Source organism: Podarcis liolepis, assembly GCF_965112155.1.
Source record: "Podarcis liolepis genome assembly, chromosome: 2".
NCBI lineage: Eukaryota > Metazoa > Chordata > Lepidosauria > Squamata > Lacertidae > Podarcis > Podarcis liolepis.
The window spans coordinates 29,885,726-29,901,600 of NC_139555.1; the positions used below are offsets into that span (position 1 = coordinate 29,885,726).

Below are 15,875 nucleotides of genomic sequence, written 5' to 3' on the forward strand. Positions count from 1 at the left end.
TTCTCCAGGTATCCAGAGCCTGTCGCTAAGGCAACTGCCTCACGGGCAGGCCAGACCTGGCAGCATTAGATAGCGATGAGTCTGTCATTTTATTTTCACAAATTTGCTACATCATTCTAAAAACTTTACTATTCATAATGCAGCCCAATCCAACAGATTCCAAAAGGAACTTGCTTTCACAGATCTGCTCATTGTGAGATTTGCCAAATAATTTGCTGTCCTTTCCCAAAGGGTAAATTATATGGCAACAGAAATCGATTTAAATTTGATGAGACAAAAATACAGTTGAGGAATGACTTTGTAATCCTAGGATTGTCACTGAGCAGGGATTATCCACACAAAAATGGCTCCCAGTTACATGATTTGTCAGCCTGCCTTGATTGGCAATCCAGGAAGTCAAGCTGGATTTACCTGTGGCATTGAATCACAAACCCATTATTGCTTACTCCCACAGTCAGGCACATGTAGCATAATCTCAACAAAGTAACAGTACTTGGAAAATAAGTGTAGGATTCAGAAGATTTTAGATATAGTACCTGGTATGCTAATTTTATAGCGTCTATGGCACAGTTTTCGAAAGCTTTGCTAATCATAGGGTCAAATTGTTCCATTTCCTCATGGCAACAGCAGTAGGCTTTAATCTGTTTAACAGCAGATTCCTATCAGGGAAGAGCAAAAAGAAAAACAAAACATTCTACCTGGTTCCAGTTATTTAAGATTATCAGATAAGGAAAACATGGAGGTAAAGTAATTTAGGACAATAAAACAAAGCAAATATATTTTTCTAGTAATAGTAACTAATGATAATTTTATTATTTAAACCCTGCGCATCTGGCTGGGTTGCCGCAGCCACTCTGGGCAGCTTCCAACACATAAAAACATAATAAAACATCAAACTTTAAAAACTTCCTGATGATCCTCCAGTCTGTACTGTACTGTGGATTAGCATAACTGGAGGATTTTTGTTACTGATAAGTGGCACTGTCCATTGCAAAAAGGTGAGACTTTTTAAGTAATGACAAAACAGATTTTTGTGTCATCTTGGTGGATGGGAGGAATAGTTGCACTTTAAGAGGTAGCTGCTCCAGGAGTGGAACGTAAGTTCAGCTGAGACAGGGACTAAAGAGATCAAGGGACATACAATTCTGTTTCCACAGCAGCTGCTCTTGCTTGGGCTCAGAGTCATTATCTGATAAGGAACTGCATTGCCGCTACCCTACATTGCATTTGGCATCAGTGGTTCAGAGGGGAAGGGAGTAAAGGGCCTGGAGTGTCTCTGTGAGCAGGAAGATCTGATGACCCAAGGTGGGGTCTCCTGATATGCAGAACTGGGGTACTGAGAGGAATGGGAGAGGCCTCTTCTTCACTAAGGCTGCTTTCATTAATGAGATCTGGGCCAGAGCTGTGGCCTGGTTGGCTTGATAAGACTGCCTTTCCCTATCCATTTGCCTTTGTAAGACCAGGTGTTGACCCCCCCCCCAAAAAAAGATGGGGATCAGCAAAAGATGAGGATCGGCAAGGGATTGTAACTTGAACTTAGGTTACTCTCTGCTTGTCCCTGCTGGTCAAGCTTCCCAGCTCTGTTGAGGAAAAGGATCTTTCCTCAATATGAAAGTGACACGGAGTGACAGCAGACATCTCCTGAAACAAGACTGCCTAGAAGGAGGAACTGACATGCAATTTAATTGAGACACTTCCTGTCTAGGCTGGTATGCCATAATTTTACACAGGCTACCTGGCTCTAGAGTCCATCAGGAAAAGGTGGTGTGTAATATTGTGGGGCTGGCCATGCCCACTTTCAACTCTGGCCACACATATTTGGCACTGCTCATTGCTGAAAAAGTAGCCATGGGGAAAAGGTTTCCCACCCCTGATTTAGATTGAATGTAGTAGTTTCCATTTCATATGATACAATATAATCCATTCATCTCAGTACCTTTTTGATTCTGCCTTCCATATCTGTGATTAAAGTTTTCTTCCACTCTTCTGTGAAAGTTGTATTGGCAAAGTCTATTTTCAAAAAATGATCCCAAGCCTAAGAAAGAAAATTATTATTCAGTTAAATTAACCCAAATTAAGAGCAGAAGGGGGTTGTATTCATAGGCCCTTGGTTCTCCCTGGCCAAGGCCCTCTTTTCTTCTTGGCAGAAGAAAAGAACAGCATGCGACAATCCCCTACCCTTTCCCAGTAGGTGAGAAATACAAAAAATGGAATGATGAAGACGACAGGGATAATGCCTGCATCTTTAGAAGACAGGTTGCATGCTTCACAGGAACTTTTAAAAAGTGGCAAAAAACAACTGACCAGATCCCCATCAGCGACATCAGCATCTGACAAGAGGGGGATATTTCGTGAGGCCTCTACAGGATCCACTAGGGCTGCCAACTTACCTCATGGGATCCTGGCAGTGGCAGACTTGTAGATGCCAGCCTCACCTTCCTTCACCTGCCAACTTACCTGGTAGAGGCCCATTTCAAGACTACATGCAAAAGGAGGACCACACCTCTCCTTGATGCTTACTGACTTGCAACTGGGATTACCTGGCAGAAATGGAACTGTAATGGGCTGTTGTCAAATAAACTGGCAAGCAACTGTCCCACAGTGTTTGGCAAGCCTCTGGGGGGAAACCTGCTCAGGCTTTCTTAAAAAGCTGGGACCAGGCATGTACATCAGTCCTTGGCTAACATGCCTACTCCTCTATGCTTTCTTCTACTGAGCATATACTCCTAGTCTGTGACCTCTAAGAGAGAATACGTTAAGATCCCACCTCTCTCTTTCTCTCACACAAACTTTCTGTAGTGGTTAAGAGCGATGGACTCGTAATCTGGTGAACCGTGTTCGTGTCTCCGCTCCTCCACATGCAACTGCTGGGTGACCTTGGGCTAGTCACACTTCTTTGAAGTCTCTCAGCCCCACTCACCTCACAAAGTGTTTGTTGGAAGGGAAAGGAGAATGTTAGCCGCTTTGAGACTCCTTCGGGTAGTGATAAAGTGGGATATCAAATCCAAACTCTTTTTCTTCTTCTTCCTCCCACCATTTTTATAATTAGGCTAGGAACTATGACTGGTCATTTTTGCACACCAATAAAGCACTGGGTTCTCAGTCACTATGAAGTACAGAATCTCTCTCTTAGAACTCAATGCAACTGCTGGGTTCAAGTGCTGGACTAAGGAGAAGCTTGGCAGTCCCCTGCTCTATGTAGAGGAGCCACCACACTAACTTGGATATATTCCCAGTCTGGAAATGAGTGGCACTCCACTATCTCTCTCTCTCTGCATGGCTTTAATGATTTGCATCTGAGCAACAGTGACTCTAGGGTGGGCTCTCTGGAACCAACTTTGGATGGGTAAACCTTGTATCTATGGTGTGACAGAAACCACAGATCTTAAGCTATCAAACAATAAACTCTCTGACATTTCTTAACATGTCAGAAGGAGCACATAGGTATGAGAAGGAAGTAAGGGCAGCTGCTAAAAAAAACTCATTGAGTTAAAAGGAAAAAAACACTGCGTACTGACAAAGATTTGGATAGCTGTAGTTGCAAAATACAAACCTCAAGTTCTGCTGGAAATGTGAATGTAACTGAAGAGGAATATGAACAACTTTCTAGCAAAGGTTTTGTCAAAACTTGACGAAACCAGGTCCGGGTATCTTCACAGAGCCTTTGGAATATTTCTGAATCCTATTTTGCAAAAGGGAAAGTTACAAACTGCTGAATACAAATGCAACCTACCACTATTGAGATTTTTACATTTTGGTTTTTATCACACAGTTCTCCTATCAATTCCATTCCTCTCTCTCTCTCCCCACCCCAGCATTTACTGCTCCCTCCTTCAAGTATAATCCAGTAGGCACATTCTGGTATAATAAAGAGGTTAAGAAATACAGAATATTCTATATATTAAAAAAAGAATGCAATACACAACCTAAATAGTGAGAGATAGTACCGATACTGGAGAAGGACGTCAACTTTTCATTCTACTTTATGCATCCCCATATTATTGGGCACTGGGTGGTATTTCACATATACAAATATCCATTCCAGATTTTGGTTAGAATTAAGCACCTTTCTTAAAAAAGGTAAAGGACCCCTGACAGTTAATTCCAGTCACGAACAACTCTGGGGTTGCGGCACTCATCTCGCTTTACTGGCCGAGGGAGCCGATGTTTGTCTGCAGACAGTTATTCTGGGTCATGTGGCCAGCATGACTAAGTCGCTTCTGGTGAAACCAGAGCAGTGCACAGAAACACCGTTTACCTTCCCGCCGGAGCAGTACCTATTTATCTACTTGCACTTTGACGTGCTTTCGAACTGCTAGGTTGGCAGGAGCAGGGACCGAGCAACGGGAGCTCACCCCATCGCGGGGATTCGAACCGCTGACCTTCCAATCAGCAAGCCCTAGGCTCAGTGGTTTAGACCACAGTGCCACCCGCGTCCCACAAAACACCTTTACCTGCCAGTAATTAAAAAAAAATTTTTTTAAGGATCTATTCTAAACTAGATTTTAGAACTGTTAATACAAATACATTTAGAAGTTGCAAGATATCAGAGTAAAGAGAATCTTCTTTAGCCAATGCAATTTAAGCAGATGTTTAAACCAGTTAACATTACATACTCAAGTTTGGGCTCTTGTGCTCCTCCACTGTATCTATTTCCAGTTAACTGCAACTTGTTGTTATTACTAAAGCATGAACTATAGTTAGCGTGAATCAGTATTTATTGAAACAAGTCAGGATCATTCATTATTACTTAAAGGTTGCTTTTTCAATAAACCGTAGTAAACACTAACCACAGTTTGTCCATTTGCAGTTCATTAAAAACAGTTCATTACAAAAGAAAAAGAGGTGGCCATCCCAAGTGAGGTCCACTTAGCATCTTCACTGACACCATCTGGTCCAGCATTCTGTTTCCAATACCAGCCAACCATGCACCTCTATAACTCAAAAGGCATGAAGCTAAGGCCATCTCATTTCAATCCCCAGCATCTGGCAGTCAGAGGTATCATGTCTCTCTGAATAGAGAGGTTCCATTTGGGATCTTTGTAACAGACATTGACAGATCTAGAGTCTTTTTCTTTTTTTAAGTCACCTAAGCTCATGCCCATCATATCTTGTAAGGAATTTCATGTCAATATCAGTTAAGAAGGAACTCTGGTTAATGCTGGCAAAAAAAAAACATAGAAGGGGAAGAGACTGCAGTGTTGTAATCTTCTACTCTGTGATCTGCTTTTAAAATGGTGATTGTTTCTAGTTTCTGCTGGTTTTGCTCCTTAATTTGTTTTGTTTTTAGTTTGCATTTTCTCTTTGTTTTAGGTAGCTTATTTTGTACTGTGTCAATTTTGCTTAAGCCACCTTTGTGTAATTCTGTAGAAATGTGGTGTATACATTTATAAATAATGCATTGTGTGAAGACTTTACATTTTTTCCTGAACCTACTGGGCAACAGTAAAGTATGGCAATCAGACATAGGGGGACCAAACTTAGCCTATTTCGCCCTTCCTTTTGAGCTTCCTTACAGAATCTCTTCCAGATGGCCTGGTGACTTGGTTCAGGAGAACACAGAAAAATATGCAGATACACAAAAAATGTGCAAAATCATATAGAAATTCTCACCTCTGAAGGTGCAAGTCCAAGAATCCTTGAAAAAATCGCAGCAGATGAAGCTGGTATATTGTATCGCTTTACCATTTTAACTTTGCTGCATATCATCTGATGAAGTCTTACACAGACTGACACATACGAGTTCCAAGAGTCCTGCTGCAGCATGCTAAATTGTGAAATACTTTAATTACTGTGGGTGCAGAAAGCATTGCTTCTCTAATGCAGACTTTAGCTCTGAGATTCTATGGAATGTGAATAATTATTGAAACTGTGCAGCCCTGCATGCAGATTATATGCATATGTGGAGGGGTGAAAAGATACTAGATTACTGACAGAAGGAGAAACACATTTCATAATTTGATAACAAGAGCAAGGATGAAACTAGCAAAGAAACTGACAAATTGAGATCATTCACAATTAAAGAACTAGTAAAGCAGAGCTGAGGAAAACTTGTACTGTACTTAAGCGAATTAACACATCTAATTAGATTCTAAAGGCAGAGAGCATGCTATGAAAACTGAGGTAATAATGTTCTAGGTAATAATTGTAAGGACATAGCTATTAAAATGATTCTTTAGAGACAGTTAAATGTTTTGTAATCCTTCTATAACTGTATCACAATCTATATTCTCAGACTCCGTTTTGTGCTTTGCGGACTTCTTCCAGATAAGCATGTTATGGAAGGTATGTACAACTTTTACTTACCCATTCTGTGTATTAGAGAGGATATTTATCACCATCTCCAGAAGCTTTTCTATTTCCTATGAAAGCAATAAAAATTAAGCCAGAGAACCAGAATCATTTCTTACTAGAATGTTGTACAAAACACCTTCAAATCATGCAACAATGAAATTGATCTATCTGGTTACGTTCTTTGCTTACTAATCTCTCCTGCTTCAAAGCTCTTATTTAGGTTAGGGCTTTGGCTCAACGGTGGCCACTGCTCATTGGGTCTGGTGGGGTAGAAAGCAGGGCAGCTAATGAGAGGTGGAACTAATGGTAAACAGTTCTATAATAGGCACAGAGATCCAAGAGGTATTTATGCAATGGCAGCCATGAATTGTGGAGTTATCTCCAGCTGGCCAACTCCGGAGCAGTCTCACTCCAAACACGCCAAGCTGTTACCATCCAAAAGCATACTCAGCATCCTCAAGAATTTCCCCTTCAACCACCTGGGAACTAGTTTCACAAATACTTTTAGTCACATATTAACAGTGGATTTATATACACATTACTAAAGACCAAGTCTCATGGATTTAGATAAGACTTTCTCTCTGATTAAGTACGTATACAGTCAAACCTCGGTTCTCGAACGCCTGCGTTATCGTACGTTTCGGCTCCCCAACGCCGAAAACCTGGAAGTAAATGCTCCAGTTTTTTAACGTTTTTCAGACGCGGCTTCCGTTTTGAGTTTCCCTATTGATCTGAAGCTTCCACTTTCAGTTTTCAAACGTTTTGGAAGTCAAATGGTCTTCCGGAACTGATTATGTTCGAAAACTGAGGTTTCACTGTAGTAGGGATATGGAACCTCAGGCCTTGGGACTCTCCCCAAGCCACGCCCCTCATCTCGCCTTGCTCTATCCCCTCCTCACGTGCTTTTCCCTGGCTGTAATGCTTCCTTGAACTGTGATAATTTAGCCTCATTTGCCTCGTTGGGAGGATGGATGGATTGGTATAGAAAACTGGCATTTGAATAGCTAGAATGTACCTTACTGTTCAGAAGTTACTTATACAGTATCTGTTGTTTTACCAACTTTTTCCTCTGGTGCAGCCCACCACTGGGCTGTGGTCTCTGGAAGGTGTGGGAATTAGGCTCTCAGGCTGAAAAGGTTCCTCACTCCAGAAGTACAGGATTTCAGCCTCAGTAACTTATTGATGCATTAAAATCAGTATAACTTATTAGATTTATATATTTGCCAAATGAATTTGGGAATGTGGTTTGGAGTTATTAAAAAAGACCATTTGTATTTTTATATTGTGATTTTATGTTGTAACCTCCCTGAGACCTGGGGGTATAGGGCAGCATACAAATTTAATAAACAATAATAATAATTTGGTTTTGAACTTTTTGTAGGTGTATCTTAACAATAACCATGGTTAGGTTTGTCAGGTTTGGAATCTATATGGTTTGAGTTATTAAGTGTTAGGTGTTCTTTCTTTAAAAAAAAATATCAGTGTTAAATTTTAAGATTGCTGCACCAAACAGCCCTTAGTATGATTAATGAAAGAGAAGAAAAGGCTGGAGTAGGGCATTCCCATGACACAGTCCTGACAGAGTAACCATGATTAGATTAGATTATAGATCAGTCAATACTAATCCTATACAGTTCTGATTAGGGAATCCATGGAATATCTATACAGTCATACCTTGGAATCCATTCCAGAAGTACATTTGACTTTCAAAAGGTTTGGAAACCAAAGCAAGGCTTCTTATTGGCTGAAGGAAGCTCCTACAGCCAATCGGAAGCTGCAGAAGCCCCGTCGGATGTTCGGCTTCCAAAAATATTTCACAAACCGGAACATTCACTTCTGGGTTTGCGGCGTTCGGGAGCCAAAACATTTGAGCACTAAGCTGTTCAAAAACCAAGGTACGACTATTTTATGGAACACTATGTATGGACTATAACAAAGGTTCATTTGTTATAAAATATGCTGTCTCACTTAAGGCTGTTTTAATCAAGAGACCTCAATGTCCCTTTCATGCATAATGATTATATGGCTTCTCATTCAAACTATCAGGATAAAGACCAATGTTCTTTATTTTAAAAATAACGAGATCTGATTGATTGAAGGGTTTCTGTGGGGAGCTGAGGTATTATAACTTGTGCTGGTGTGATCTTCTATAAATGAACCAGAATTAAACAACAAACCTCAAAGTTACGGTAATCGATTTGCGAATTCTTCAGTCGATGAAAGGTTCCTAGAAGACAATCTAACGGATAAGCAGAAAACTCGGAGATAAATTCAACCAAGTCCCCCAGAGGCAGCAGGGTGAACCATGACCTGAACAGTGCTCTATCTCCGTTCATCAAATGTTTCTTATTTTTCATTAGTGTAAGCAAGTGTCTACCAAAAAGAAAAAAAGAAAGAGAAAAAAGAAAATATATTCAATATATAGAGTTTTTTCAATATAGGTTTTTGCATGGTCAAGAAGATCAAAATGAAAAAGAAGGTGGCTGAAACCAGGATAAAAACCTTCAATCCCTTAGGAAAGTTGCTTGAACAGCTTCTGTCCTCCAGCTTCTTGACTAGTTATGGTTCTTTGCTGAGAATCTGACTTCCCTATGTGACCCTGGCCTGTGATTGGACTTGGTTTCTCTTCTGTGATCTGACTTTGCTCTCTGGACTATTCTGCAAGTGGGTACTGGCTGCTGGCATCCTTATCCTTTGAAGCAGGACATAGCTTGACCACAATTGCCTATGTTTTTGGAACCCAAGATTAGACAACTACAATGTGCTCCAAGTGGATTACCCTTGGAATTGGCCCAGAAGCTACAACTGGTGGAGAACACAGCAGGTAGATAAACTTGTGAGGTCAAACTGCTGCCAGCATATAATATACCTTGCTTATGGGATCTGCACTGGCATCCAGTCTGCTATCAGGCCAAGCTCAATATTTTGGTACTAACATTTAAGATACAGCTCAGGACCTGGTTAAGAGGCCACCTTTTCTTAACATACCCAGTAGGTCACCGTCCTGATGTATTTTTTGAGAGGGTGGATGAATAAGGAGAGGTATCTCAATTGCACAATGTAGGAGAGGAACAGAATAGGAATAGCAACCAGTCTCTCATGTACCACAGATTTTTGAAGGGCCTTTTGTATGTGCCACACACAATTGCGACAGGGACTGGTAGGCACACTGGTACTCACAGGTGCCACGTTGACCACAAGTCTACCACTACAAGAAAATCCTGATCTTAGATGGTTTCCTTTATTGTAGGAAACATTCCCATTCTACTTCTTGCCATAAGCAAAGCTTTGGAAAATCCTCTAAGCAAGGTGATGAAGGAGACTACAAGTCAGGGAGGACAGGAGGCTTGTTCAAATCATGCCACTTCTCAGTGCAGTAAGTGAATGTGACTACTGATAATTTCAGAATGAAATAAAGTAACAAATACATTTAAAACTTACTTTTTATGATCCTGTTTATTCCTGCATTCAACAAATACAAGACCTTCCAGCCCTGCACACTTCTCTTCAGAGTCAAGCAGAGTATTCACAAGAACATGCTCAAGATCAACAGAAGCAGTAAACAGATGAAAAGCTGGGATTGTCCACAGCCACTCATTAATTTTTTCTTCGATACAATGATTGCAAAACCTCTTCAAATATTGTTCCACACTGAAAGAGAAATAAGAAACTAACGCCTACCAGTAAAGGATTTTTTCTAAATAAACAAAACCTGCATTAAAAGTACTTGTGCATGAAACCAAAGGCTTTGTGGTTCTCTGCATAGGGTGCTCTCTACAATACTTCTGCATTTCTGATATAGAAATACATAGACCATTGCAACAAAAAGGTAATAACATAGTCGCCCCAAATTAATTTCTGGTTTTGTTGTATTTCTGCTGCATTCTGAATGAGGCACAGGAGCTGTTAAGGCCAGAACAATGGGCTTGGATTGAAAGTGTCTCTTTTGCAACTGCAACAAATCCAATGTAATGCAGGTCCCCAGTAGAAAAAGGCTGGGATACTTTTTTGCCAATCTCCAAGGCAGATTTTACAGGAAGGAAACATCCAAAGGGAATCAGCAAAATCATCTCTTCCACTTCTGCCAGTAGCAGAACCAAGCCAGCTATCTTTAAAATTGCACACAAAAAACGAGTCAAATTATATTTTTCTGTTGTGTCTCATAAAGTTACTACTTTTTCTTTCTTTAGGAGTACAGCATGCTGAATATTTCAACTTACAAATTACAAAACAAGGAGTACTAAAAAGTTCGGAATTCAAAAGGTATTTTAATATAGTAGAGTAGGAATAAAATTACACAGAAATCATTAGAATTGATTGTCAAGTATTATAAATTATATATTAATATTTAATCTTACGTGATGTTTTCAGAAAGCAAAACTAAAATCCTTTGGTTTTCCAAAAGCAGTTTATGTGTTACTTCATCTAATATACTTACCAAGCTAAATGGTGTCCAATCACAAAAATAGCTCAGTTGAATTCCTCACACCAAAAAACATATTTTGAAGCATGGGTAGGCAAACAAGGGCCCGGGGCCCAATTGCCTTCTAAATCTGGCCTGTGGATGGTCTGGGAATCAGCATGTTTTTACATGAATAGAATGTGTCCTTTCATTTAAAATGCATCTCTGGGTTATTTGTGGGACATAGGAATTCATTCATCCCCCCCCCCCATATAGTCCGGCCCTGCACAAGGTCTAAGGGACAGTGGATTGGCCCCCTGCTGGTAAAGTTTGCTGACCCCTGTTAAAAGACTGCTCACTGAAGAAATTTGCAAAGGTTAAATTTCACCCCCTAAAATGACATACCCTGTTCTAGGAGGCAAAAAAAATCAACAAGTGCATCTTTATGGAGATATAGCTCCTACTAGCACGATGGAAATTTCTCCCCTCTTACTCCCAAGGGTTGTTTTATTTGTCAATCAAAAATGCTTGTGCTGACAGAAAAATCATAATTGAATGACACTTAATTCCTCCTAAAGTATAGAATTATGAGCCTGTTGAAGTTTTGCATATCAGTGAACTGCTACAACAATGTCACAAACTTGAAACACTAGTCATTTAATTAACACTAAACCTGAATTTTCAAATCCAAAATTACATACCGTAGCTCATGTGGAAACAGTTCTTTGAAAGATTTTGCTTCATCTGCTGGTGGTTTCTCCAAACAAAGAAGGCTACATAACTGCACCAGATCTTCTTTTGATGTTGGAAGTCTATAATATTCTCCTAGTACAAGAATGATCACTGCCAGGCCCAGCTTATTTTTCTTTGCCTTGTTCCAAGATGGACAGCTTGCATTGTTCTGATTAAGGAGGGGATGGGCTGTTTCTCTTAAATAATTGAGAATTAACTGCTTGATCTAGAGAAAAGGATGAAAGTAATAAAAACCAACTCCACCTATTTTCTTTAGAAGACAATTTCTGAAATTGCTTATTCAGATTATCATTAAATGGTTAGATTGGCACAGAATTCTGGCCACAAATCAGGGCTAATGCCATACATAAAACAGAAACCATTAGTTGCTTCCAGTGTCTTTAAAGGATTTATCTGCCTAGGCTTTCCATGACCCATAAGTCTGGAACCAGTTTTATGCACCTGAACTAGATGAATTCCAGTTTTATTTTTTTATATGTATTTTGGAAGTTTTTACACTACTGTTTCATTGTTGTACAATATTAAAGATCATTAAAACATACACCACCTAAGAGATGTTTTAAAATATTACGCAGTTTATAAAAGGCTAGCAAATAAATAAATAAGCAAGCAAGCAAACCTGTGCACAAGTGCATGAAGCTCAAGAAGTTCCCACTTCGTCCCTCTCTAGAGTTGGGTAAACAAACCATGGAGTAGCTACCTCGGCATTACATGTGAACCAGCACTCATGATTTGCTTCACACAACTGAACCATAGCTGCCAATTTGCCACAAAGCTAAACAATGGAGTGGCTGACTTGTTTCTCCACTCTAGAAAAGGAGGAGCAAAGTGAGGAATACTTATACAGTGGTGCCTCGCAAGACGAAATTAATTCGTTCCGCAAGTTTTTTCTTCTTGCGAGTTTTTCGTCTTGCGATGCAAGGTTTCCCATAGGAATGCATTGAAAATCAATTAATGCGTTCCTAGGGAAACCGACTTCAGACCAGGTCCGGGGACAGTCTGTCCCCCGACCTCTTCTGAAGGCTGGGGGGGGGGACAAGGGCTTTTCTTCCCACCCCCAGCATTTTAAAAAACCCCGGGACAGCGGAGGGCTTCTCCGCTGTCCGGGGCGATCTTAAAATGCTGGCGGGCGGCATTTTAAAATCGCCCCGGGACAGCGGAGGACTTCTCCGCTGTCCGGGGCGATTTAAAAGCCCCTGGGAAGGCAGGCAGGGGGGACAAAGACTTTTGCTCCCCGCCAGCCTTCAGAAGAGGTCCTGGACCTCTTCTGAAGGCTGGCGGGGCGAAAGTCTTTGCTCCCCCCCGCCTGCCTTCAAAAGCTGTCCGGCCAAGGCTTCGCGGACCTCTCCGCAAGCAGTGGCAGCGCTGCCGCTGCTGGCGGAGAGTTGCCGGCATGCCGAAGCCTGCGTGCGCTGAGATCAGCGCGCCCAGGCTTCGCGGACCTCTCCGCCAGCAGCGGCAGCGCTGCCGCTGCTGGCGGAGAGTTGCCGGCATGCCGAAGCCTGCGCGCGCTGAGATCAGCGCGCCCAGGCTTCGCGGACCTCTCCGCAAGCAGCGGCAGCGCTGCCGCTGCTGGCGGAGAGTTGCCGGCATGCCGAAGCCTGCGCGCACTGAGATCAGCGCGCCCAGGCTTCGCGGACCTCTCCGCAAGCAGCGGCAGCGCTGCCGCTGCTGGCGGAGAGTTGCCGGCATGCCGAAGCCTGCGCGCGCTGAGATCAGCGCGCCCAGGCTTCGCGGATCTCTCCTGCCTTCAAAAGCCGTCCGGGATAGTGGGAAGCGCTTCCCTGCTATCCCGGACTGCTTTTAAAATGCTGGCGCTGGGGAGCAAAGCCTTTCGGCCCCCGCCAGCCTTCCTGGACCTCTTCTGAAGGCCGGAGGGGGGGGAAAGGCTTTGCTCCCCACCACTAGCATTTAAAAGAGGTCCCCGGAGATTTCCCTATGGGCTTTCGTCTTGCGAAGCAAGCCCATAGGGAAATTCGTTTTGCGAAGCGCCTCTAAAACGGAAAACCCTTTCGTCTAGCGGGTTTTCCGTCTTGCGAGGCGTTCCTCTTGAAGGGTACCACTGTACTCGCTGCACTACCACACATGATTTGACTAACTATGGCTTATGGCCAGCATCAATGAAAATACTATGTCCAATAGCACATTCCAAAATAATTATTCTCCTCTATACAGAAAACAGTGACATTTACAGATGTGATGTGTCCATTCTTTATGCTTAGTACCAAGGAACCTCCTCAGTGCCCAGCATAAATAATATGCCAGTTGAAAAAGAACAGAGCCAGCAGTGTGCCTAGAGGTGTAGCGTGGGGGTATGTGGAGGGGCCATAGCCCCAGGCCCATGCTTTTGAGGGAGTATGAGCCAGGTGCCCCCATGCAGGGATCCCCGTCCTGCCCTGCCTGCTGGTGGGGGTCTCTGAGCCCTCTCGCTCAGCCTGGCCCTGCTGCCGCCTCCCCAGCTCCCTTGCTGAATGGCCCAGCGTTGGGGGGGGGGGTTGCCTACCAAGGGCTGCATCAGGTAGGCAGGCAGGCAGGCGCGCAGCGTGGTCTAGCTTGGCACTAGCTGAGCTGGCGGGCAGGCTGCATGAATCCTGTGCATCCCATGCACCCAGGGGCATTGGCACCACGGGCTGACCTAGTGAGGTGGGTTCTGTTGATGGCACACACATGCGTGCTTGCATGGCCTAGGTGCCGCAATGCCACTGAGTACCTTCTCTGCCAGTGCATTCCAAGTGAAGGTAGCAGCAATTAGTCCGGGGCTGGGTCAGCAGCTACCTAAGAGTATTGTCCCTCTGAAAGGCTGCACAAAATGTTATAGATCCATCAGATTTATTACAGGCAACTTTGTATTAATGTGTTCAGTGTGTGCAACTGTGTATACACACATTGCGCCGAACACAGAAGTGACCCAAAAAGTCACAAAAAGGGGCAGAACAGGGTGAGGCAGCGGCTGAACAGGGTGCTTGCATATATCTGAAACACTATTGAAAAAGCCTGCAATTTCATTTAAACATGTGGTACCTCAGAATGTAGAAAATCTTGTTCTAGATCATTGCAACTTTACAATACCTCTTTTGATTTACAATACCTCTTTTTCTCCAAACTGTAAATCAGTCCATTCCTTTGGCTTGTCCTCATATACCATTGGTTTCAAATACACCCAAAAAAACTGATGGAACTGATGGATGAAGCTGCTGACATTGAGAGGAGTCCAAGTGTTCAATATACTGAAGAGACTTTCTAGCATCACCTTTGCTGCTATTTGTTTTCCTTTCACAACCTCTTTCTCTGGATTTTTAAGCCCAGGAATGTTGTTCTTAATAGTATTCCATAAAGTGTCAGATGGTTTAACACATACTATATCGTCATACTGATGCCAATCTGTTAAAAAATATTTTAGGTTTCATTAACACAAGATCAGGTTTCAATAAATCCGTGCGCCTACAGGCCCATAGCAAAAAAAGGCCATCCCTCTGGCAAATACCCTCTTCCATCCCCTTGCACATATGGAAATCTCTTTCACTAATTGCTGGTGTCTCCTGCAAAAGCCCAACCTGGAGGAGAAAAATCATGCAACTATTTTGTGCCATGCACATACTCTTGAAGAAAAACAGAAGTTATTTCCCTCCTGGGAGGGAGCTGGGGGCACTGTTATACAGTGGTTCCACTCCTTCCTTCTGGGCTGTGTTCAGAAAGTGGTGTTGGGGGATGACTGTTCAGACCCCTGGGGTCTCACTTGTGGGTTGCCTCAGGGTTCAGTCTTCTCCCCCATGCTTTTTAACATCTACATGCAGCCGCTGAGAGAGATCATCAGGGGGTTAGGGTTGGGTGTTCATCAGTATGTGGATACCACCCAGCTCTATCTCTCTTTTAAATCAGAACCAGTGAAGGCGGTGAATGTCCTGTGTGAGTGACTGGAGGCGGTTGGAGGATGGATGGCAGCTAACAGATTGAGGTTGAATCCTGACAAGACAGAAGTATTGTTTTTGGGGGATGGGGGCGGGCAGGTGTGGGAGACTCCCTGGTCCTGAATGGGGCAACTGTGCTCCTGAAGGAGCAGGTGCGTAGCCTGGGAGTCATTTTGGACTCACAGCTGCTCATGGAAGTGCAGGTCAATTCTGTGTCCAGGACAGCTATCTACCAGCTCCATCTGGTACGCAGGTTGAGACCCTACCTTCCCACAGACTGTTTCACTAGAGTGGTGCATGCTCGTTATCTCCCGCTTGGACTACTGCAATGTGTTCTACATGAGGCTACCTTTGGAGGAGACCCGGAAACTACAATAAATCCAGAATGCGGCAGCTAGACTGGTGACTGGGAGTGGCCACCGAGACAATATAAAACCGGTCTTGAAAGACCTACATTGGCTCTCAGTACGTTTCTGAGCACAATCCAAAGTGTTGGTTCTGACCTTTAAAGCCCTAAA

General features: G+C 42.9%; 1 protein-coding gene across 2 annotated transcripts in view; it reads right to left on the minus strand.

Annotated features, from left to right (window-relative positions):
* Positions 1-15,875, minus strand: part of LOC310700372 (E3 ubiquitin-protein ligase RNF213-like) — a 90,252-nt gene that overhangs the window by 54,286 nt on the left and 20,091 nt on the right. For both annotated transcript variants that reach the window (XM_083489727.1, XM_083489726.1), the window contains 9 exons: positions 14,538-14,830; positions 11,398-11,654; positions 9,736-9,945; positions 8,472-8,667; positions 6,307-6,362; positions 5,614-5,767; positions 3,554-3,682; positions 1,937-2,035; positions 537-659 (listed from right to left, as the gene is read on the minus strand). In XM_083489727.1, coding sequence (XP_083345853.1) covers positions 537-659; positions 1,937-2,035; positions 3,554-3,682; positions 5,614-5,767; positions 6,307-6,362; positions 8,472-8,667; positions 9,736-9,945; positions 11,398-11,654; positions 14,538-14,830 — 1,517 coding nt within the window. The remainder of the gene's footprint in view (positions 1-536; positions 660-1,936; positions 2,036-3,553; positions 3,683-5,613; positions 5,768-6,306; positions 6,363-8,471; positions 8,668-9,735; positions 9,946-11,397; positions 11,655-14,537; positions 14,831-15,875) is intronic.